Source organism: Artibeus jamaicensis, unplaced genomic scaffold (genome assembly GCF_021234435.1).
Source record: "Artibeus jamaicensis isolate MK-2021 breed Jamaican fruit bat unplaced genomic scaffold, CSHL_Jam_final contig_465, whole genome shotgun sequence".
Classification (NCBI taxonomy): Eukaryota; Metazoa; Chordata; class Mammalia; order Chiroptera; family Phyllostomidae; genus Artibeus; species Artibeus jamaicensis.
The window spans coordinates 14,908,970-14,931,206 of NW_026521843.1; the positions used below are offsets into that span (position 1 = coordinate 14,908,970).

Consider the following 22,237-nt stretch of genomic DNA (forward strand, 5'->3'; position numbering starts at 1 on the left):
TTCTTACTCCTAACCCAGTTAAACCCAGAGGTTTCCAAAGAGGCTTTTTTTCATCAAAATCCTCAAACCACAGTCAGAAAATAGTCATATCACCACTAGTATCACTCTTCAACTCTTTAAAAAGGCGCCTATTACTTAAAAATAAAAATATTTTATTTATTTTTTTAGAGAGAGGAAGGGAAGTGGAAAGAGAGGGAGGGAAACATCGAAGCCTCTCTTGTGCCCCCATCTGGGGATCAGCCCATGACCCAGGCATGTGCCCTGACCAGGAATTGAACCTGCGACCTTTAGCCCTGCAGGACGATGTCCAACCAACTAAACTAACACGGTCAGGACTCACCCTCCACGTCTTACAACATGTTAGGACCGAGGGTTCCTCAACAATCAGCCAATCATCTTCCTTCATCATTTTTTTTCAGTCCTGGGCATTCAGCCCTTTCCTGCATCATGACATCATCTTATTTTGAAAGACTGAAGGAAGATTTCACTTCCAATTATTCCATTAGGGAAAAGGAATTTTTAAATTACAGATTTAGGGGGCAGTTTACTGAGCAATGGGCACATCTCTCTTTTCTAATTTCCTTCTATTCTCCTAATGCCACATCCTTTGTTAAGGCCTCCTGAGTCCCATAATCAATCAATTCTCCTTTCTCCCCAACATGTACCTCACAGGACTGTCATGAGGATTAAATGAAGTAGGAAATAGAACAATAATAGCTAACCTTGAACAAGGGCTTATCGTTACCATAGACTAGGCATTTTTCCCTGTAATCTCCACCAGAGGATATATTTGTAGATTTTAGAGGGAGAGGAAGGGAGAGAGTGAGGAAGGAGAGACACACATCCATGTGAGAAACAACCGCTGGTTACCTCCCACACGTGCCCCAACCAGGGATCGAACCGGCAACCTAAATGTCGCCACGACCAGGTTCGAACCTGCAAGCTTTTGGAGTACAGGACGACACTGCAACCAACCAAATGTCCCAGCCAGGCTAGACTAGGCATTCTGATTAGTGCTTGATATGCATTTTCTTGTTTTATCTCCTAGCTGAGGTAGATGCTATTATTATGCATCTTTTACAGGTGGCGATACTGAGTCACACAGAGGTTTGAGTAATTTGCTCATTTACTTATACAATTTGTAAATGACAGAACCAAGACTTAAATCCATGTGTGTCTGACTCCATAAACCACAATCCTAACTTCTTTACTTATGCTATTAAACATTCAGTTATGACGGGCATTATTATTAGTTTTGTATTATTTTGTTCTTTGAATTTTGAATGTCTTTCTGTCCATTTTTTTTACACTGTTTTACGCAGTTTACAATGTTCTTTTGTGTCATTGTACCTTCTCCAACTCTTCCTAAATCCCCTAAGGGTGCGAGTAGGGGGTTGCTGAGGGAGACTGTGGGAAAAGGGCTAAGGCCTGAGGCATCGGGTCATCTAAATATTTAAAGTAGTGGTGGCGCCAGGACTTGAATTCTGGTTTCCTAACTCCCAAACTCTGCCTTTCTTCAACACGTCTCGGGGCTCCTCCCCCAGTACCCAGCCTCTTCTGAATCAGAGATCTTCGCCATCAGAACGAACGGTGCGGTCTTCTGCACTCCTTCCTTGGGGGCTTGCACTTAAAGCGCTTATTTAACTCGGTGTAGGTTTATGTTCCTTGTTTACCTGCACGTCTTTCCCTCTAGTCCGAGACTTTTGCAGGCAGGAACAGTAACAACTTGCTCTGGATCCCTCCGAGCTCCTGCACGGAGCCTGGTACCAAACTGATGCTAAATGAAACGCAATGAAAGCCGCAGGGGTTAGCGGTCAATCTCGCCTACTGAACACTATCAAGGCAGCAGAGTCGCTATAGCCTTTAGTCTTCTGCACACAGTAGGCGCTCAGCATTATTAAACTTCAGTCCCCTACTTTTCTTGGAACGTTAAGGCGGGCGGGGGAGGGAAGAGGCACGCAACTCCTCACCTGAGGGCTCAGCAGGGTTCTTAGGTGCTTCAACTGCATCAGGAACACCTGTCTCTCAAATGCCACCAGACAGCCGCAACTCCCGTGGTTACCTGGACAACCCGCCACGCAACCGCAGCAGCGTAGCCGACGCAGTTGCGACCACAGCGCAAAACACGTCGCAAGGTCACTACGTAGTTCACGGCGAAGCTAAGAGAAGGTGCGCAGGCGCAGTGAGATTTAGGGCGGGACCTGGCCAGGACTTGAGGAGTTCTCCCTCTGACCAATGACGTCGCTGCTCGCAAACTCAAGATCTAGCCCTGTTCAGAATTTTGCTGCAAGCCCGGGGTCTATGTAATCGCATCCTTTCTCGTTCTTTGATATACGTCATCGTGACTGAGTGCATTTTTTTCATCTTAGCAGTTCTGAGGGAAAGCAGGGCAGTTGCTATTCAGGACCTTTTACAGTTGACGGAATTGAACCGAATGAGTTATATATATGACTTGCACGGGAACACAAGGCTAATAATGGTAGCAAAGAGTGAATGAATACTCAGTGTGTGTCCGCCAGGTTTACTGTTGCAAAGTGTTGCATGTGCATTATCTCATTTATTTTCAAAAATGCCTTTTAAAAAAATATTTACTTTTTAGAGAGAGGGCTGGGGAGGGGGAGAGGGAAAGAAACATGGATTGGTGGGCTCTTGCATGTGCCCCCACCCGGGACGGGCTGCAACCCAGGCATGTGCCCTAACTGGGAATTGAACTGGTGACCTTTCGCTTTGTGGGATGACACCCAACCAACTGAGCGAAACCAGTCAGGACTCAAAGCCACCTTTTAAAGGGGATAGCATTACCATTTTACATAAGAGGAGGCTCAGGATTTACATAAGAGGAGACTCGGGAGACCTCTCTCCTCTCAGTAGAGAGGTCGTTAGCCCAAAATACGAGTCAGTTAAAGCTGGAATTGGGATTTAATCCAGAGCTGGCACATTCGAACACCCTTTATATTCCTTCTCAACTCCCACCTCCCTGTCTCCATGCCTCTGTACCCTGTGACACTCCCGTCCCAAGAAATGATGTGTCCCCTGAGAGATGAGTGTTTTGGAACCAGTGGCCAGGGAGAGGTAAGGTAACCTCCTTCCAAACTGGGTAATGGTGGATTAAAGACTGCTGATTAGGTCAGGATACTTTCATGGTTCAGGGTAGAAGGCAAATCAGAAATTGGCTCACCTGATAGGTTAAGTTTGTGATACCTGGGTGTGGGGCTTGATGAAGTAGGAAAGATACTGACTTCTTGATCTTTGGATTGGGGTTTCTTTCAGCATTATTGGTTTAATTTCTTGTAACATACCAGAGAGATCGAGATTCAGAGAACAAGAGTTATTCCTAAGCCTCCTCTGGAAAGATCTGTAGTTGAGAAGACCTGTAACCCTCCAGGAAGCGGCCCATATGCTGCCCAGACAGACTCTGGGTTCTGAAGCCTTGCCCCCGCCTTGCCCCCACCTCCCCCACTGTTGCTGCAAATGTCAGCTGGTATTTCACTGACAGTAGGCGCACTTGGAACATAGGGAAGAGTAGAGGACAGACCCTATTTTTATAGAAAACAAATAGGCCGCAGGGCCCAAATTATAATTCTTTTGACAGGGATGTTTGAACCCTTCAGCTTTATTTCCAGAATCCTCCTCTGGATATAGTGGCAGAGAGTGAGCATAAAATCATTTATGCTTTACAATTATTATTGCCCTTGACTGAACAGAAACAGAGACAAAAGGGAAAGCAAGGGCACGGAAGAATAGGCACAGGAACGCACAGGAGGAGCACGTGGCACTGAGGGATCCATTCGTGTAGCTGCTCTTTCGTTTGTCCCAAGACACTGTTCAGTCCTTTTCTGAAAATGAGCTCAGGGTGGATGGAGGAGTCAGGAGAATAAATGGCGAGGAGCTGGGCTGGTGATGTGAAGATCAAAAGGCTACTGGCCCTCTCATGTGACATAACACTAGTTTCCACTGGCTCAGGAAGAATTTATATCCATTTCTTTCCTTCTCCCCTTTCTAACCCAACAAAGCAAAAGTAACCAGGGCTCCAGTTTTCCATATCCCTTTCTTAACCCCCTTACACCCATTCCAGGCTGGAGAATCAAAGCAAACACCTTACAGTGAGAGTTGCTCCTGTCAAGTTGGGGGTGGAATGAGGGGCCCTTGTAGTGAGAAGAGAGAAGGTGTGGAAATGTCTTCAGCATAGTATACAGTATACTATACAGTCAGCTCCAGTTTGCCCAAAACCTTTATTGGAAAATGTCCAAGGGGTGAGATCACCAGCAGCTGGGGGTGCTGCCAGGTAAGAGAGGGAGCACCTGAGGCTCCATGGAAGACATTGGAGTAGTGCAGTGCAGTGTCTGTCTTTTTTTATTTGCTGGGGGAGAGGGTGTACCTACAAAAACCCCTCTCTGAGGCCCAGAGGCAAAATGTGGGGGCAGCTGGGAATGCTGAGAGTCCTGATGCAGGTGAAATCGGGGCCCCACTTGGGACCTAATGGGATAGTGTTGAACAAGGGATTCTCCCCTGGACCTTGGGGATGGAAAGACACATCCCATCTGAGACCCACTCCCCGGGTCCAGGGGCACACACCCTAGCATACCTACCTTCTAGCCCTGTTCACAGTGGAAAGAGGATGGATACCAGGCCTGAGATTGTGGGAGTGTCATTATCTTCTGGGAGACTGTGGGATCCTTCAGTCTTGGGCAGATCATCATCTTAGGCTCTCCCTGACCCCATCCCCATCCCCAGGTTGTTAGGGCATCTCTCTTCTGGTTGTGTCTTCACTCATACGTCTATGGTGTTGATGGATGGTGACTTTTTCTGTGAATTAAAATGGCTTGAGTCTCTAATTTCAGAAAGGACATAGCCTCTCTTCCATCCCAAATTTTCATTCTCCCTTTTCCGGCCCGTCCTCAGCCTTCTCCCTTTTCCCTGGCTGCTCCTAGAGGCAAAATCCCCCTTCCCTCCCTCACTGGCCCCACATCACCTGTCTGGTCCCCACTGGCCTTCCCTGAGGACTCTGCTCTGGCCCCTTGCCCTTTTCCTTGGGGTTGTTGTTGGAGTCATTGTCCTTGATGATATCATACTGACGGCAGAACAGCCCGATTACAGCTGAAACACAACAATCTGATCTGAGCATCGATCCCGACCTCCCCATGCACAGCCTCAAAGGGCAGTGAGATACCAGTTACAGAGAATCTGAGAAGAAAATCCTTGAGTTCCTGGTGCCCATGCAGCACAAGCACCACCCTCCTAATCCTTCCCTTCGAGCTCCCCTCGAGCTTAGCCTCCTCTCCTCTTCAAACTTCTGCCCATCCGTCTCAACTAAGCATCTTCCCCCTCCATTTCCCTCACCCCCTTTCTTCCAACAACATTCACTGCCTCCTACCCTCACTGAGGCCCATTCCCTCAATTGCTGGTCCCCTGTCCAGCTGCGTACTCACCGGCCCACATGAGCAACACCACCACAATGATGACCACTTCCCCTGTCTGTAAAGGTCGCTCTCCGTCCAGACCCTCCACTGTGATGTCACCTGGGAAGGAACGAGACAGACTCTGGGTTGTGGGGAGTAGCTAGAGAGCTGTGTCTCTGCAGACAGTTAAGGATGGAGAGACTGGGGGGATGCGGGTCAGGCTAGACCCATCTCATAGTTGCCCCCTGGGAACCCCTCTCTGGGACGCTGTTGATGGACAGGTGGTCACAGGCCAAATCTCTGGAGGGCTACAGGTCAGGTACTTGCTCACACAGGCTGCAGCTGCTGTGAGCTGAGGCTGGATCAGAGGAAGTTTAAATAAGCCCTTCCTCCAAACGATTCATGAGCAGCGTGTCTGTACCCCATCGCCTGCCAACCTGCTTTCCTTCCTTTCCTGGCAGTACAACAAATTAAATCATCCTTCTATTCATCTAAGCGAGACTGTTGCTTGCTTTGGAGAAGTAAACAAGAGGCTTTTAAAGTCCAGATAAAAAGCCAGAGTGTGCAAAGCTTTAGAGTGTGGGGGATAGCTGAGACCCTCACCTGGGCTCGAGCTGTTTGAAGGCAGCCGGTCAGAACCCTTGAGAGTTCGAAAGTGCACCCGGGGCCCTGGGGGACTCTCTCCCCGAAGGCCGATGCTCCTGACCTGCACTGTGTAGTCGCTGTCTTCAGCCAGGCCCCAGAGGGCACAGGCTCGCGTGGTGGTGTTCACCTCCCGGATCACACGCTGTCCGGGGCCATTCTGTCGCTGCAGGGAGACACCGAGAGGGAGGAGGGCAGCCTCACCCCGGTCTCAGGCCACAGGCGCAAGCCAGGACTCTTGAACAACCCAGGACTCTTGAATATCCATGAAAGGGGCAGTATGAGCCAGGGAACACGAGTTCCCAGATTCTCCCACTGCTGGGTGAAGGTTGGGGGTGGGGTTGAGGGTGGGGGCGGAGGTTACAGAAGGAATATTCAGAGATCCAAGGACACAAGTTAGGGGACCAGAAGGGTGATTCATACTTGCTGGGAAATGGAGTAGCCAATGACGATGTTGCCTTCTGGGACGTCCCAGGACACAGTGGCCGAGTTGGCTCTGAGGTGAGTGACTGTCACATTCACAGGAGATGGAGGCCGGTCTGCGAGTGTCAGTACGTTAACAGTTAACAGCTTCCACCGGCAAACTAGCTCTGGTTAATCCCCACCCCGTCCTCCTTCACTCACCTGCGCGCACGAAGCCCAGGTCACAGCTGACCAGCAGGAGGACCGTGGGGCTTAGGTACGGGGAGAGGGGCGTCAGCGTAGCCATGGTCCCCACCGAGTCCGCTAGGAGGCACTGGGACATCCGCTTGGCATCCAGGCGGGGCTCCTGGGATGGCAGGAGTTGGTGGGGGGACGGTGGTCAAGGACTGTCCGGAACCCACGAGTGGCCAGCAACTCCCCCGGGCTCCCCGCGGCCCACAGCAACCCCGAACTCCCCTCTCCCCACGCCTTCCCCACCCCTGCGTCCCCAGTGCGCGGCTCTGCCCTACCCACACCCACCTCCGCCGGTCCTCGCAGTCGGTCAGGCCTCGGGGGGCTGCTCGGTGCCCAGTGGGCGACCCATCGCCCGAGTTGGTGGCGCTGCCCCTACCCCATCCCGGCGCGGGCCCGGCGAGGCGGGTAGCACGAGGCCGAGCAGCAGGCAGAGGGCGGAGGCGTAGCGGGCGCAGGGTGCGGGGCTGCGGGGCCCCCAGAGCTCGCGACGGCGGCGTAGTCTGTGGGTGAGCGCGGGGCGGTGGGCGAGCCGCGGGCCTGGGTCCCTGGTGCGGGAGGCTGTGCGGCCGTCTCCACTGGCCCCTGCTGAGGGATGTGAGCGTTCCGGCGAGCCAGCCGCTTCCTTCTGCAGAGCTGGCCCCGCTCGCTCCGCCGCAGCCTGGCCGGGACGCGCGGGTCCCCGCCCCGCCCCTCCCGGTCCCTCCCCGTTGGGGTTCCTGCCGCCGTCATCCTCCGGCCCCTCCCGCCCTCACCCCCTCCTCTCAGGGCTTCGCCCACGACCCTCGCAGGAGCGGCACCCCCGCGCGCCCCCATTCCTTCAGATACCTCCTCCCCGCCCCAACTCCCGGCTGCGTCCCGTGAGCCTGCGGGGGCGACGGCGGAGGCGCAGGTGCGAGGGTCCCCGGCGCCCGGGCCGCCCCGCCCCTTTCCGACGCGAGCGGGGAGGGGATATTGCACCTCGAGTGCGGAGGGCGCAGGGGTTGAGGTCAGTGCTTTAACAATCTCCGGCTTGTAGACTGCGTCAGCTTTTAAGTCTTTTCCCCATTCATAATGTGATATTTATTCCCTTCATCCTCTCATTCATTCTTTTATTTATGAAGCAAACATTTATCGAGGGTCGCCTATGTGCCTGAGATACAGCGATTATTAGGAGTACTGAATTTGTAGGGGGAAATTTAAACAACAATGACTTAGGTGTCTCGTCTTCCCTTTTCAACTTACTGTTCGGCCTTGGAGAAACTGACTCATCTAAGTCTCAGGTTTCGCACCTGTAAACCAGAGTCCAAAATGTCGCAGGACTGTTGAGACAACAGATCAAAGGAGACAGTGTTGGGGAACGATCTTTACAAAGGTTACCACACTGTGTGAATGAGAGATGATTAATTTGCACCAATTTGTTAGTTACTTTATTCAGTCGATAAACATCTAATAAACCCTCACTTTTTTCATGCTTTGACTTAACGTGGGATCTGGAGTAGGAGCCCGGATGTTGGTGCCAATTCTGTCAGTGTGATCTTTGGCAACCAACAACTTCTGAGCCTCCATTTCATCGTTGGAGAAAGGAGGTGTTAGTGCTGTCCACTTAGTGTTAATCTATGGAATGAGCTACTGTATGGGAAAAGAGCATTGTTCAATGTAAGTGAATGTTGGATAACATATTTAGGGCAGACGCTTTGTTTTCTAATCTTTATTGCAGTGTTTCTATTTCTGTGGTGCTTCCCCCGGCACATCCAGTTCAGTGCGCTCGCCCCCGGGGCTCCGAAGCCTCTGTTGTCTTCCTTCTGAGTGGAGAGTGATGTGGGGTAAGTGGGGCACAGACAGCTGGGCCGCTGTGTGCGTTGAGCATGGGATCAAGCCACAGGCCGGGGGCCCTCTGACCTCTGTTGACCCTGAGGACCCGGGTCTTTGGCCCCCCCGGGGTTGGGGGCCAGCTCCCAAGCAGTACTGGTTTACGCACTGGCTGAGAGAGTCATTACATCGCCTCTGACCTCTAGGTGTTCAAAGTCCAAGATAATTGTTCCTTCACTATCATTACCACTTCACATCCTCTCCCCCTGGACAGGTCTCCTTCAACCAGCTGATAAAAGGTCTAGTACTGAAATCCCTTTACACCCACCTCATTGTAAAGAGGTGATGGGTTAGCCAACTTGGCCTGTGAATATTTTGTTTGGCAGGAAGAGTGTTTTTTTTTAGAAACTGAATTTGAACGCTTTTAAGATGGAGATTGTATCCAGTTTGCTTTGGTCCCTACCATTCCTCATTGCCTTACACTTGGTCCACTTCACCTGCTTATGTTTCTGGATGGCCCTTGTGGGTAGTTGAGCTTTTCCACCCTACAGAGTGTCTATCATTGTGCCCAGCAAGTGGTAGGTGCTCATTCAACGATAAATTTCCCTTCATTCTGCTCTCTCACAGCCTGCCCTGATAAACCATAGGCTTCTGCTTTGCAACCAGTGCCACTGACCTTGAGTCTATCCTCTAGGTGGCCTCTAGGGAAGGGACAGAAAATAGTACCCTGAATGGAACTGAGGAACTGAAGAAGGTCTGTATTTTCCACCAACATATGTCCAGAGACCTCTGTCTGTTCCTTCTCATGGGGACATGAAATCCCCAACATCCAGCCAAAGGCCCTTCCCTCCCTGGTCCTGCGCCTGATATCCCCACGTAACAGATTTGCACCCTGGACTCTTCCTGGTGGCATTACCTCACCCGCCCTGCTCTCCTCAATGGCTGCTAGGAAGAAGAGGGTGTCACTGGCACTTCAGTGTGACTCTGTGAGTGTGAACGTGGGCTGGGTGGGTCAATTTTACCGGGTGGGGGGTGGGAATAGAACAGCATGAAAGATAGATTGGCAAGGTAGGTTCTAGAAAACAGAAGGGGTTTGCACAAGGAATTTTGATTTTAGTCTCACTAATTAGGATCCACTTGAATGAATGTGGGATGAGGGGGGAAGGGATCCCATCTCAGAATAACTGTGAATCAATCCGTTTAACAACCAGAATAGACGGACTGGCCCAGGCTTCAGCAGACTATGCTGGCAGGTCAGTCCAGCTGCTGCCTGTTTTTATAAAGGAAGTTTTATTGGAACACAGCCATTTGTGTTTACATATTGTCTATGGCCACTGTCATGTTACAGTGAAGGGGTTGAGTGGCTGGACAGAGATCATAGGACCTCCAAAGCCTAAAAGTTACTCTCTGGCTCTTTACAGAACAAGTTGACCCCTGCACTAGTCCCTTGCTCCTGAAAGTACAGCAGCAACATCAGTATCACCTGGGACTTGTTAGAAACACAGAATCTCAGCTCCACCACAGACCTACTGAGTCTGCATTTTAGCAAGATTCCTAGGTAATTTGTTTGAGAAGCACTGGGCTGGGCAACCCCAGGTTTCCTGTCAGCTCTCTGGCTCTAAGAACTCCCAGAGCAGAAGCTACATCCACACAGTGCTGGATGTGGAGGGAGGCACATGAGGAGATCAGGACACCGACCTCAAGGAGCTTGCAATTTAGTTCCGTAGTTTCCAAACTTGACTCTGCAGAAGGCTCCACTGGCGGAACTTGTTCACAGTGTTGGTTGTTGGGCTCCCCCTCCTTGAGATTTGGATCCAGTAGATCTTAACTGGGGCTGGGAACCTGCATTTCTAACAGGCATTCTGGGGAATTCTGATGCATCTGGGCCTTGGGAAATACTGGAGGAACCCCCGCTCATCATGCCCTCCTCTGTCTCCCCACCATCAGGCCCCTTCTGGGGCAGGCCAGATGGACTACCCCGTGGGCACCCCAGCCATCTTCCTGCCAGTCTTGGTTGGGCTCAACCCAGTGAGCATGGTCAGATGAACCTTTGGTAATGAAAGGTGGGGACTGGCCATACCCCTGGGGGACACTGGGAGGGAACCTGTCAGAACAGAGAGTACAGTCACAAAGGAGAGGGCAGGGCAAATATGGTTTTGTTCACCAAGTCTCAGAATATTAAATTAAAGATGGGGTGTCTCTTAGCTTATGAGTTTCTTTTATTTTGTCGGATGGTTTAATTATTCTCGTTTGAGGAAGGTTGAAGGCAGTTTACAAAGGACACATAAAATGCAAGAAAGCACACATTCAAACCAGGGATCAAAGAGGCAAGGATAAAAGGGGGCCTTGAACATGCATACCACAAAGATTGGACTTTTGTGTGTGGGCCCCAAGCATCTTTTCACAGAAAGAGTAAAGAGTGTTGAGTGGCCCCCTCTCCGTTGGTAAGCTCCCTAATTTCAGTGCCCATTCTCCATCATTCCAGGCCTCCTGGTCCCCTCTGGTTATTCAGACCTCCCACCATGTTCCCCTTTCATGAGAGCCCTGTGCCTCCAAATCACCTCCCTCTTAGTCTGTCTCTGAATGGCCACTTTGATCCCACAGAAGGTCAGCATATTAAACCATAGTGCTCAGCGTGGTTCTGTGGATGATCTGCCCTTTAAAAAATGAGGAAGTAGAGTCTAGCCCTCTGTGAGGGAGCTCGGATGTCGTAGGTTTGGGGTAAGGCCCTGAAAAATCTATTTTCTGAAAGCAATCCTGGAGATTCTGATGTACAGCCAGGCTGAGGGAACTCTGCTAAATATGCTCTTGGTGTGGGCCACTTGGTGAAGCGGAGGACTTCCTGTCATGGGGGCCCTTCCAGAGAAGGCTTGGTGATCTCTCAAGGGCAGCTTCGAGTATTTAGTGGTGGTCTTGGGGGCAGGGGTGAGCCGGGTTCTTTCTGTGGAACTTTTTCAATTTCCAGATGCCCAGCTTGTGGCGTAATTCATGTGAAAGTGTCAGTGTGTCTGAGGTACTCTTCACCCCGATCCTTTCAATGGATCTGCTTCCATTGGACCCAAAATACATCTGCTGCAGTGGATGCTAATTTCAGGCACCGTGACTAAGTGAAATGAAGGTTTCCAAATAATGTAGGCATGGAGATCTTCCAGTTGTTCCTTAAATCAGTGGCTTCCAAACTTGGCTGATCTTCAGAGTCGTCTGGGAAGCATTTTAAAAATATAGATTTTGGTCGGGGGGTGCTCCACTCCAGAACTACTGAAGCTGATGGGGTGGACGCAGTGCCCAGAAATGGGTAGTTTTCAGAAAACAAACTCCCTAGGTAATTTTGATGACTAGCCCAGTATGGAAATCTTGGTTTTAAGCCACACGGTAAACACCGTCTCCTCTCTCTGCTCAGATCTCCTGTCTTACCTTTCTAGGAAGTTTCAGAAGTGCTTTGAAGATAAATAATAGGCAAACACTTTACACAGTGAGTATGTAATCCGTGAAATTTGTTTGCCCTAGAATGCAGAAAAAATATATATAATAGTTCAGGGAGGGCTGGAAATTGCAGGGATAGAATGATGAAGAGAAGTAGCTAGGGACTCCAGGTACAGAGCGAATCTGAGGTCCTGACGCAGTGGGCGATTCACAAAGTATTCCTGGGCAAAGCTAGTAGACGGTCAGCTAAAGAAGGTCCCCATTCTTTGAGACCCCACGGTTGCACCAAGGCGGATATCAAGCCCGTCGATCTCTTATTATCACATTGTTTTGTTCTTGATTAATTTATTCAAGGAATAGCTGTCAACTGCTAGGTGCTTCTCAGTTTGGTTCCCTCAGGGGAACTGTCATCCCTCCTTCAGGTCATGAGTGGTTTACTATTTGGGGAAATTTTCAAAATATATTTCCCAAAATAGAAAGGGCTTCTGATGGACCCTAAGACTGAAAATAAGGTGGCAACTTTGACAATTGGATGGCAGGCCTTCCCTCAGGGACCAGAGAGTGCATGGCTAGTGTGGCCATGGTGGGGAGGCAAGGGTTAGAACCAGGATAAATAAAGTTCTGGTCTTTAGCTGGAACTTTAAACGTGAGTGTTGGCTTTGTTCTGGGATTAAGTTGTTGAGTGTTTTATTAGCCCTGTCCTTGGGGTTCAGGGACACAGTGCCCCTATAGGTTCCAAATCTCTCTAGGAAGTTATTGACCTCTGACCCCAATCCCAATGTGGTCTTTGACCCTGACTCTCATCTGAGGCCCTTCCTTTAGCTCCTCACAGACCATCCCTTACTCTGTCTTTCTTTGGGCCCAGAAGTGACCTCACTGAGGACTGGAATTCAACATTCAAACAAATAGCAGAGTGGATGCAGAACCTGCAAGAGACACAGGAAGCTTCAGTGCTCAGTTGTGCTGTTGGGGCAGGATCTTCCCCACCTCTACGCCCGCCCCTGCTCAGGATTGCCGGCCTCTTCACAAGGGCCTCTCATTTGAGGTTCTGTTACATCTTGTCTAAATTCCTGCCATTGTGTGTCAACTAAAATGTCATAAATCAAATCCTATTTTCTCCTTTCCTTCTTCACCTTACAATGTGTTATTTCCTTCCTGACCCTGTCTCTTAAATCAGTAATCATCAGACTGCCCTAAATGGTCTAGGGCAGTTTCTGTTTAGAGAAACTTCATGCATGTGTATGTAGAAAATATTAGCTAGAATGGCAGATTGCCGTATGTCTCATTCATACATTTAAATGTCAGATATAGACTTAAAAAAATGGGACGTGGTTCCACTCTTCTGCCTTTCTAATTATCTCCCCAAATCAAGGTGGGCCTTTTAAGCCTCCAGTGGTCCTGTTTCTATTTTCCCTGGGTTGTGGATGCATCTCTCGAATGTCATCTCCCCTTCCTTAGACTTTACGAAGGCCTTAGCCAAGCCCCTGCCCATGCTCCTCTGTGCCAGTGATGGGCACACCTGTGACATCCTCCTTAATCTTGCTTTTGTGAGACAGAAAGGCAGGACTTCCACACGATGCACAGTACCCTAGCTTCCGTCTCCCAGGTGCTCATCACTCTTCCTGTCTGCAACTGTTTACTTTTAATCTCCTTTCCTCAGACACTGCCTTTATCACTCCTTTTGCTGTGATTGCTTTACCTGTTTGGTGTGTCGTGGTAACACATCAGTACCGTTACAATGGCTGCTTCATTGGTCTGTTCAGGGAACAAGACTGTGGTGTTTAGGGTGACAAACTGCTATTAAACAGTGGGGGATGGGTGTAGAAGAAGTTCTCAGGCTGGGGTGAGGAGTGGGGGGGGGAGTCCTCTCTGAAAAACCCTTATCCCCAGCTAACAGGAGACTCAGTCGTTGGGGGCTCCCTCTTGGAGGCCCATGTAAATGACCAGAGGCCCTTTCCTCTTTCTACCCCTTCTCTTAGTTAAGCTCTCAACCCCGCCCTTTTTCTGACAGCACTCTGGAGGCCATCAGTGTTACCAAATGCATGCCCAGTGACCACTACCCAGAGTGTGAGTCCAGAGGTCACTGATTAGTAAACTCCAGGGTCCTCCTTTCTCTCCCAGTTCACCTGTCACCACCTCCTCAGCCCGAGGGCCTCAGGGGCTCCTCCTGGGTGGAAGGTGGAAGCTGCCCCCAGATCCTGCTGGAAACCGGCTCCTGGCAGCCCGCAGGACTAAGGATCAGGTCACTGCAGCATCTCAGCAGTGAGATGCCCGATCTCTATAAGAGAGATCAGAGTCCCTCAGCGGGTGGGATGGTGTAGGTGGGGGAGTGGCAAGTCCAAATTTAGAGTCTGGCTTGTGGCAGCAAGACGGATGCCCTGCCACTCCTCCTGGGAAAGGAGCCAGCGTGGGGATGCTGCTGTTCCTACCACGTGGCCACAGAGTCTGCGACCATGTTTCCAGTGGACCTGGATTCCTCAGATCCAGACCTAATCCCTGTACCACCTTGGACATCAAAATTAACCTAGCTTTGAGAATCTTTGGTTTGGGGATGGTCCTGGTCATGCAGAGGACAGTTCATCCCACCGTGGGCCTCCTTCCCTTACCAGGTGTCTACCCCAGCTTCCACACTGCTCCCTTACCTCCCCTTCAGCTTCCTGATCCCCCTTCTCCCAACATTCTCATGATGTCCTGTCTGTTTTTCTGCTCTTTGATTTTCTGCCCTTTCTACCTCTCCTGAACACAGTCAGGCTCTTCTCACTGCACCTTCACTGGGGGCCAGCACAACTTAGTTTTAAAGGAACTGCACCTTCCTTGGAGAGGAAGATACCCACCCAGGCTTTCTGAGGGGGCACAGGCCTGCCCTGAGAGCAGGGGAGACTCTTCAAGTCATGTTAATGAGGTGAGGAGGACAGTTCTGAAGGTTGGAGGGGCACAGTAGGCTTCTTGTTAGCTTATTCCCGTGCTGTTCCATGTGTACCTTTCTCCAATGCCTAGTCCTTCCTCATCATGATCTCTCATGTCCTGACCATGGCTCCTTCTCAGCCTGGAGAAAAAGGTCGAGTGTACCTGGTTGGCTGGCGCGCCCTTGGCATCACTGCCACCATGGATGGAATAGACTACGTCCACACCTTTGGAGCTGGTGGGGCCCTAGTCCACACCTCCTTCCTGATGCCTCCAAACCCAAACCCATTAGTCTACTAGACAAACACTTTCCTACTCCCAAACCATGGAGGCTCCTCATTTCGTGGCCCAACCCTATCTAAATAGGCATTTTAGTCAAATACTCCTTTCTTTGAACCCTGGCTCAGCCCTTGATCCCTCCACTCCCAGCCTCATGCTTGGCTATGAACTCCACTGTGTGCTACACTTTACACCTTACTTGTCATTTTCTTCCTAGCCCATTGACATCCCCCAAAGCCTAGAACCTTCCTTTCCTATAAAGTGAATTGCTCCTCTCTCTGCTCTTAAACTTTCCAGATTTCCAAGGTGTCCATGGCTTTATCATCAGTGATTACAGTGACATGTTTAACCTGAAGGCTAAGCTCATTGGCCAGATGGGAGGATGATGGAACTTGGGGAGTTGTGAGGTTGACTGGTGTGCAGAGGGCAGGAGGAAAGGGGACGGCGGAGATAGGTGACGAGTAAAGTGGGACAGTCTAGAAAAGGGGATATAGTTTGGAGGTCATAAGGCTTTGGGGCAGCACACGAGCGTGGAAAGCTCTGGACTCACCCTCCAAACCTGGCTCTAGTCCAGTGCTATTCCACCAACTTGCCGCACCATCGTGGGCAAAACACTTTATCTTTTTGAATCTTGGCCTTCTTCAGTCTCAAGGTCTACATGCTGGAGATTTTCCAGAGAGGGACTCTCTTATCTTCTGCCCCAGGGACCCCCATTCTCCCTCCCCCCAGGAGGACTCCCTGACTTCCATCCTGCCATCTCTCATGAAAAGTGCCATTGTGGTCTTGGTTTTCACCGTGGATGGTGAGAGTGGAAATAGGAGTGATGGAGTGAGGGGATGGAGGCAGTAGAGGACCTGTTATTTTGAGGGGTATCAGGGTACCTGCTCAGAGGAAGGGACCGTGGTGTGTGTCCTAACCGGCTCCCAGGGTAATAGGAAGTATGACTGAATAGCCAGTAGTCTGATGCCCACCCCCTCTCCTTGACCACCTCTCGGAGGTGCAGACTCTGGTGGAACAGGTGAAGGAGAAGGCATCTAACACCCAGTCCTTGGCACAGGGCACATTGAGGCAGTTCTTGCTGGTGAGGGTCCAGCCTTGAGGGGGGGCCCTGGGTGGCAGGGAATTCCAGCAAGGTCTTCCTGGAGATGTCATCCCCTCTCCTGCTCCTCTTTCTCTCTCATTTTCTCTCTCCACACCCCTCTAAAGAACTCTTACCCTCTACCATTAGCCTCATGTGGTCTCAGCCTTCCTTTTAATATGAAGGGAGCTTCTTCCAGGTGTGGGGAATGAGAAGGTGATATCTGCAGTGAGGGGCTCAGAGGAGAAGGGGTTCCAGAAATTAGAGACACCCAATGCTGGAGGGTAGGAAGCTTTGTTTGAATTTCACAGAACCAGCCTGAGCAAGTTCGTGTGTTACCAGGTCACTGCTCAGAGTCTCCAAGGCAACGGACTACTGTAATCCCCAGTTCTCTCTAGGAATATGCAAAAAGTACAGGATAGGCCACCAATCACCTGAGAGATAGATACATGTTTGTCCTTTGTCACAGGTTAATTGTTGATTCTATAGTCATCTTCACCATCCAAAAGCCTTTAAGGCTTTTTCTTTCTTTTGCAAGTTCTATGCTGAATTCATGGTAGATCTTACATTAGTTTAGTCTATGCTTACTAATAAAGTTATAATGTACTACAAACACTGATAACCATCATAGAAATAATAATCATTTGGGTGCACTTTGTAATTCAGAGTTTGGAAGGGGCATCAGGATGTCTGGGTGCTAGTTCAGCTTTGCCTTGTGGCCCAGGAGAGAAGCAGTTTTACAGCCCCGGTCTCGGTTTTCACACGACACCTGTCCACCGCCTATGGAGCAGAAGCAGGGCCCTGAAGGATTGCCCTGGAGAGATGTGGTATCCAAACCACTCCTCCTAGGGAGCTTCCCAACTTGACCAGACAACAGCCGGCACACTGCCTTCCCTGCACTCAGCACCCAATGGAAGCCCTTCTCCTCTGAGAAGGGGATCCACTCTCCTTCCAGTGCATAGATTTGTCTTGCTTTCTGGTGGTGTTCATTGGTCACATCCCTAATGCCTCAGCATGCTTTCCACATTTATTGTCTCCTTTGAGATTCCTCATCTTCTAAGAAGTCTTCTCCAATTAAACCCCTCTCCACACTTAGAGGTCCCATTGTATAATCGTACCTAATACACAAATAAGCCTTTGCATTTTACACAATATTGCATATGTATTATCTCAGTTCTCATAGTTGCCTAAGGAATGTATGTTTAATGTTCCTATTTCCTAGATGAGGAGCTGATACTAAGAGGCCAAGAGATTGCCCTGACTGCTGTGGCTCAGTGGGTTGGGCATCATCCTGCAAACTGAAAGTTCACTGGTTTGATTCCTGGTCAGAGCACAGGCCTGGGTTGCAGGCCATGGCGGTCCCCATTTGGGGTGTAGAGAGTCTATAAATCAATGTTTCTCTCCCACACTGATATGTGTTTTCATCTCTTCTCTACTCTCTAAAAATAAAATTTTAAAATCTTTCTTTGTTTTTTAAAGAGAGAATGTAATCATGACCACACAGCTAAGACAGTACTCAAGACTTCAACCCAGGTCTTGTGACTGCAAGTCCTTGATTTGTTTTACCGTACAGTGTAAATTTCAACTGTATCCATGAGTTGAGCCAGATTCCTTTATTCATTTATCCAACAAAAATATTTTTTATGGACCTATCACATGTGACATATTGTTCTAGGGACAAGGGATATAGTAGGGAATGTTAGTTAGTCTGTGAGCTTTTAAAAATATTTAAACATACATTTTATTTATTTATTTTTAGAGAGAGGAGAAGGGAGGGAGAAAGAGAGGGAGAGAAACCAATGTGTGTGCCTCTAGCATGCCCCCTACTGGGGACCTGGCCCACAACCCAGGCATGTGCCTTGACTGGGAATCAAACCAGTGACCTTTCGGTTCATAGGCCAGCACTCAATCTAATGAGCCACACTAGCCAGGGCCTTTGTTAAAATTTCAAAGAAAATTGTACTTATGATAGTTATCATTTGTATTGTAAATTCTTTAGAAAATACAGAAATCAAAAGAAGGAAACAATAATTAATAATCTACCTTTCCCAGAACAACCACTCAGACAGATTTTGGAGGATGCCCCTCTAGACTTCTTTTTTATGCATATATAAATATATTTATACAAAATAGAACCATACTTGACATGCTGTTTTTAACTTCCTTCTCTTCATTAGAATTATGAGCATCTTTCTGTACTAATATATCTACATCATCATTTATAATGTAACTGTATTATTTCATCCTGTATATGTACCATAATGTTTATTCTAACCCCACTTTTCAGATATTGTAGACAGTTTCAGTGCTCTTGCTTTTATTAAAATGGTGCACTGTGTCCTGGCTGGTGTAGCTCAGTGGATTGAGCACAGGCCTGCGAACCAAAGAACTGTGGTTTGATTCCCAGTCAGGGCACATGCCTGGGTTGCAGGCCAATTCCCATCAGGGGACGCATGAGAAGCAACCATACATTGATATTTCTCTCCCTCTCTCCTTCCCTCTAAAGATAAATAAATAAAAATTTTTAAAAAATGGTGCACTGAACATTCTTATACACACATATAGCTATTTTATTAGGATAAATCTTGGGATAAACATCTAAGAGTGGAAACACTGGGTCAAAGGGTGTGTAAACTTTTAAGGCTCTTTGATACATATGGTCAAATTGACCTCCGAAGAGGTTTATAAATAAAGTGTGAAATTGTTTGTTCCTCTATATCCTTAAAATACTGGGTTGTACTGTTTTATTTAATCTTCACTAAACAGTAAAGCAAAAAAGTAAAATCGTTCATTGTTGTTTTAATCTATGTTTCTTTAATTACTGTGGAGATTGTTTACTTAAAAATACATAGCAGCCATTGATTTTTTCTTTATTGTACTGCTTCATATCTTATGGACATATTCACCTATTCTTTCGGGGGGTATTTAAAAATTTTTATTCATATATTTTAATTTTTTATTTTTAAATATATTTTATTGGTTATACTATTACAGTTGTCCCATTCTCCCCCCCCTTTATTCCCCTCCGTCCTCCACTCCCCCTCCCACCTGCATTCCCCCTCTTTAGTTTATGTTCTTGGGTCATATATGTAAGTTCTTTGGCTTCTACATTTCTTATACTATTCTTCACCTTTCCCTATCTTCTACCTACAATTTATGCTTCTTATTCCCTGTACCTTTTCTCCCTCTCTACCCACCCACTCCCCCGCTGATAACCCTTCATGTGACCTCCATTTCTGTGATTCTGTTCCTGTTCTAGTTGTTTGCTTTGTTTGCTTTTGTTTTTGTTTTTGGATTGGTTGTTAATAGCTGTGAGTTGTTGTCATTTTACTCTTCATTTTTTTTTATCTTCTTTTTCTTAGCTAAGTCCCTTTAACATTTCATGTAATAAGGGCTTGGTGATGATAAACTCCTTTAACTTCACCTTATGTGGGAAGCACTTTTTCTGCCTGTCCATTCTAAATGATAGCTTTGCTGGGTTGAGTCATCTTGGATGTAGGTCCTTGCCTTTCATGACTTGAAATACTTCTTTCCAGCCCCCTCTTGCCTGAAAAGTTTCTTTTGAGAAATCAGCTGACAGTCTTATGGGAACTCCTTTGTAAGTAGCTGTCTCCTTTTCTCTTGCTGCTTTTAAGATTCTCTCCTCGTCTTTAATCTTGGCTAATGTAATTATGATGTGCCTTGGTGTGTTCCTCCTTGGGTCCAACTTCTTTGGGACTCTGAGCTTCCTGGACTTCCTGGAAGTCTATTTCCTTTGCCAGATTGAGGAAGTTCTCCTTCATTGTTTTTTCAAATAAGTTTTCAATGCATTGCTCTTCCTCTTCTCCTTCTGGTACCCCTACGATTTGGATATTGGAACATTTTAAGATGTCCTGGAGTTTCCTAAGCCTCACATTTTTTTTTTAAATTCTTGTTTCTTCATTCTTCAATGCTTTTTTCTTCCTTCTGGTATGCCATTGAGTCCCAATTTCCTTCTCATCACTGTTGGTTCCTTGTACATTTTCCTTTATTTCACTTAGCATAGCCTTCATTTTTTAATCTAATTTGCAACCATATTCAACCAATCCTGTGAGCATCCTGATTACCAGTGTTTTGAACTGTGCATCTGATAGGTTGACTATCTCTTCATCGCTTAGTTGTATTCTTTTCTGGAGCTTTGATTTGTTCTTTCTTTTGGGCCTTTTTTTGTGTGTGTGTCGGCACACCTATTACATATAAGGGGCGGAGTCTTATATGTTCACCAGGGCAGGGCAACACTCGTCACTATGTTGTGATGGTCTGTGGGGGAGGGATCCTAGAGGAAACAATGGCGCTTGCTCTACTCTCTGCCAGTTTTTAGTCACTTCCTTTAGTACCCACAAGCAAACTGGCTTTTCTGGTGCTGATTCCCAGGTGGGTGAGTCTCTCCAATGAACTCTCCTGCTACCACCTCAACTCCCACAGGTGTTTTCAGTCAAAGGTTTTGAGGCTGTATTTCCCTGCTGGAACCCTGGGGTGTGTGATCTGTCTCGCTCTGCAGTTGTTCCTCCCAGTTTATCTGCACAAAAATGTGGGACCACCTGGTTCCCAATCCACTGCCTTGACACAAGTCCTTTCTGCCCGGCTGCCTGTCTCCACCCCTCCTACTGGTCTGTATGGATCTCTCTTCTTTAACTCCTTGATTGTCAGACTTCCATACAGTATGATTTTTCTGTCAGTTCTGGTTGTTTTTGAATTTGTTGTCTTTCTTTTGGTTGTGTGAGGAGGCATGATGTGTCTACCTATGCCTCCATCTTGGCCAGAAGTCTCTGTTCATATATTTTTAGAGAGAGGGGTGACGGGGGAGGAGGGGGAACATTGATATGTGAGAGAAACATTGATTGGCTGCTTCACTCAGGCCTCCAACCAGGGACCAGGCCTGCAGCCCAGGCATGTGCCCCAACTGGGAACCGAACCAGTGGTCTTTCTGTCTTTGGGCCAGAGCTCAGTCCACTCTGCCACGCAAGCCAAGGCAAGGGGGTATTTTTAAAACTAATTTGTAAGAAGGAGTGTATGTAGCAAGAACGGTAGCCTTTTTATACTATTCCCTATTTTCCCAGTTTATTATTTTTTATTTTGTTTTTTGTAGATGTTTTCTATGTAGAGATACTTATTCACATTTTTATATAGTCAAATCTGTCAGTCTTTTGTTTTCTGTGGTTTTGGTCTTTTGTTTGATTCAAGTTTTTATCTTTCTAAATAAATGTATTGAAATTGTTTGAAATAAGCAGGCTTCCATGAGGGCTTGTAAACCTTTAGTTGTAGAAATATTTTTGATGTGAACTCCCCCACACTTTCATTTTGAAAAATTTCAAACCTACAGAAAAATTGCAAGAATCAGACAATGAACACCCACACGCTTTCCCTAGATTCAACAACCATCAGCATTTTCCCACATCTGTTCATTTCTCTTTTCCCATTGAGTCATGAGAGATAATTGGAGGTGCTATGACACCTGACACAAATTACTGTGTTCCCTATGAACAAGGACATTTGCCTACACAACGATGATATGATTATCACCCTCAGGAAAATGACAACTAAGACAGTATACTTATCTGATATACAGGCTGTACCAAGTTTCCCAAATTATCCCTGTATTGTTTTCATTTTCCAGATACAGGATCCAATCAAGGATAACACACTGCACTTAGTATCAGGTCTCTTCAGTTTCCTTTAATCTGTGTGAGCTCCTCAGCTGTTCATGTCTTTCACGACATTGATATTTTAGAAGTCTAGACCAGTTGCCTTCTAGAATGTGCCTCACTTTGGATCTGCCTGAATTTTAATTCATTATTTTCAGGTTAAATTCGTTGGCAGCAGTACTGCACAGATGGGCTGCGCCTTTATGAGCGTATCCCACCAGGAGGTGCCACATGTCAGTTTGCACCTTTTGGTGAGGCTATATTTGATCATTTGGTCAAGGTGATGGCTGTACTCTACTTTGCTCCCTACATTTGTTTAGTATCAGTATGGATTTGCACATTTTTTTGTTGTCCTTAAATGTGGTTTAAAAAACTTCTTTTTATGTAATTTTCTTTTATTAAAT

The 22,237-nt window shown here is 47.7% G+C and overlaps 2 protein-coding genes across 3 annotated transcripts in view; both read right to left on the reverse strand.

Moving 5' to 3' along the window:
• The window catches only part of IFT172 (intraflagellar transport 172), a 31,340-nt gene extending 29,211 nt beyond the window's left edge, over positions 1-2,129 (reverse strand). Inside the window, exon 1 of the mRNA XM_037146643.2 lies at positions 1,971-2,129. Within this exon, the coding sequence (XP_037002538.2) occupies positions 1,971-2,009 (39 nt within the window). The 5' untranslated portion in view covers positions 2,010-2,129. The remainder of the gene's footprint in view (positions 1-1,970) is intronic.
• A 2,206-nt stretch (positions 2,130-4,335) lies between these two features.
• FNDC4 (fibronectin type III domain containing 4) lies at positions 4,336-7,343 on the reverse strand. Of its 2 annotated transcripts, XM_037146792.2 has the most exons (7): positions 6,984-7,337; positions 6,666-6,810; positions 6,465-6,580; positions 6,003-6,207; positions 5,430-5,519; positions 4,973-5,097; positions 4,336-4,806 (listed from the first exon to the last, which is right to left on the reverse strand). In XM_037146792.2, the coding sequence occupies exons 2-7, from the start codon at positions 6,784-6,786 to the stop codon at positions 4,771-4,773; spliced, it is 693 nt and encodes a 230-aa protein (XP_037002687.1). In that variant the 5' UTR covers positions 6,787-6,810; positions 6,984-7,337; the 3' UTR covers positions 4,336-4,770. The 2 variants fall into 2 exon arrangements, with proteins under 2 accessions (XP_037002687.1, XP_037002688.1); XM_037146793.2 differs by lacking the exon at positions 4,973-5,097 and having other exon boundaries at positions 6,984-7,343.
• Positions 7,344-22,237: the final 14,894 nt, after the last annotated feature.

Bases quoted from the DNA above. Each gene is read 5' to 3' on its own strand.
- FNDC4 (XM_037146792.2), bottom strand. From the start codon at position 6,786: ATGTCCCAGTGCCTCCTAGCGGACTCGGTGGGGACCATGGCTACGCTG. The intron at 5,520-6,002 runs GTGAGGGTCTCA...GTTCCTTCCCAG, and splicing joins TTCAAACAGCTCGAGCCCAG to GTGACATCACAGTGGAGGGT. The intron at 4,807-4,972 runs GTGATGTGGGGC...TTTAATTCACAG, and splicing joins GGCCAGTGGGGACCAGACAG to AAAAAGTCACCATCCATCAA.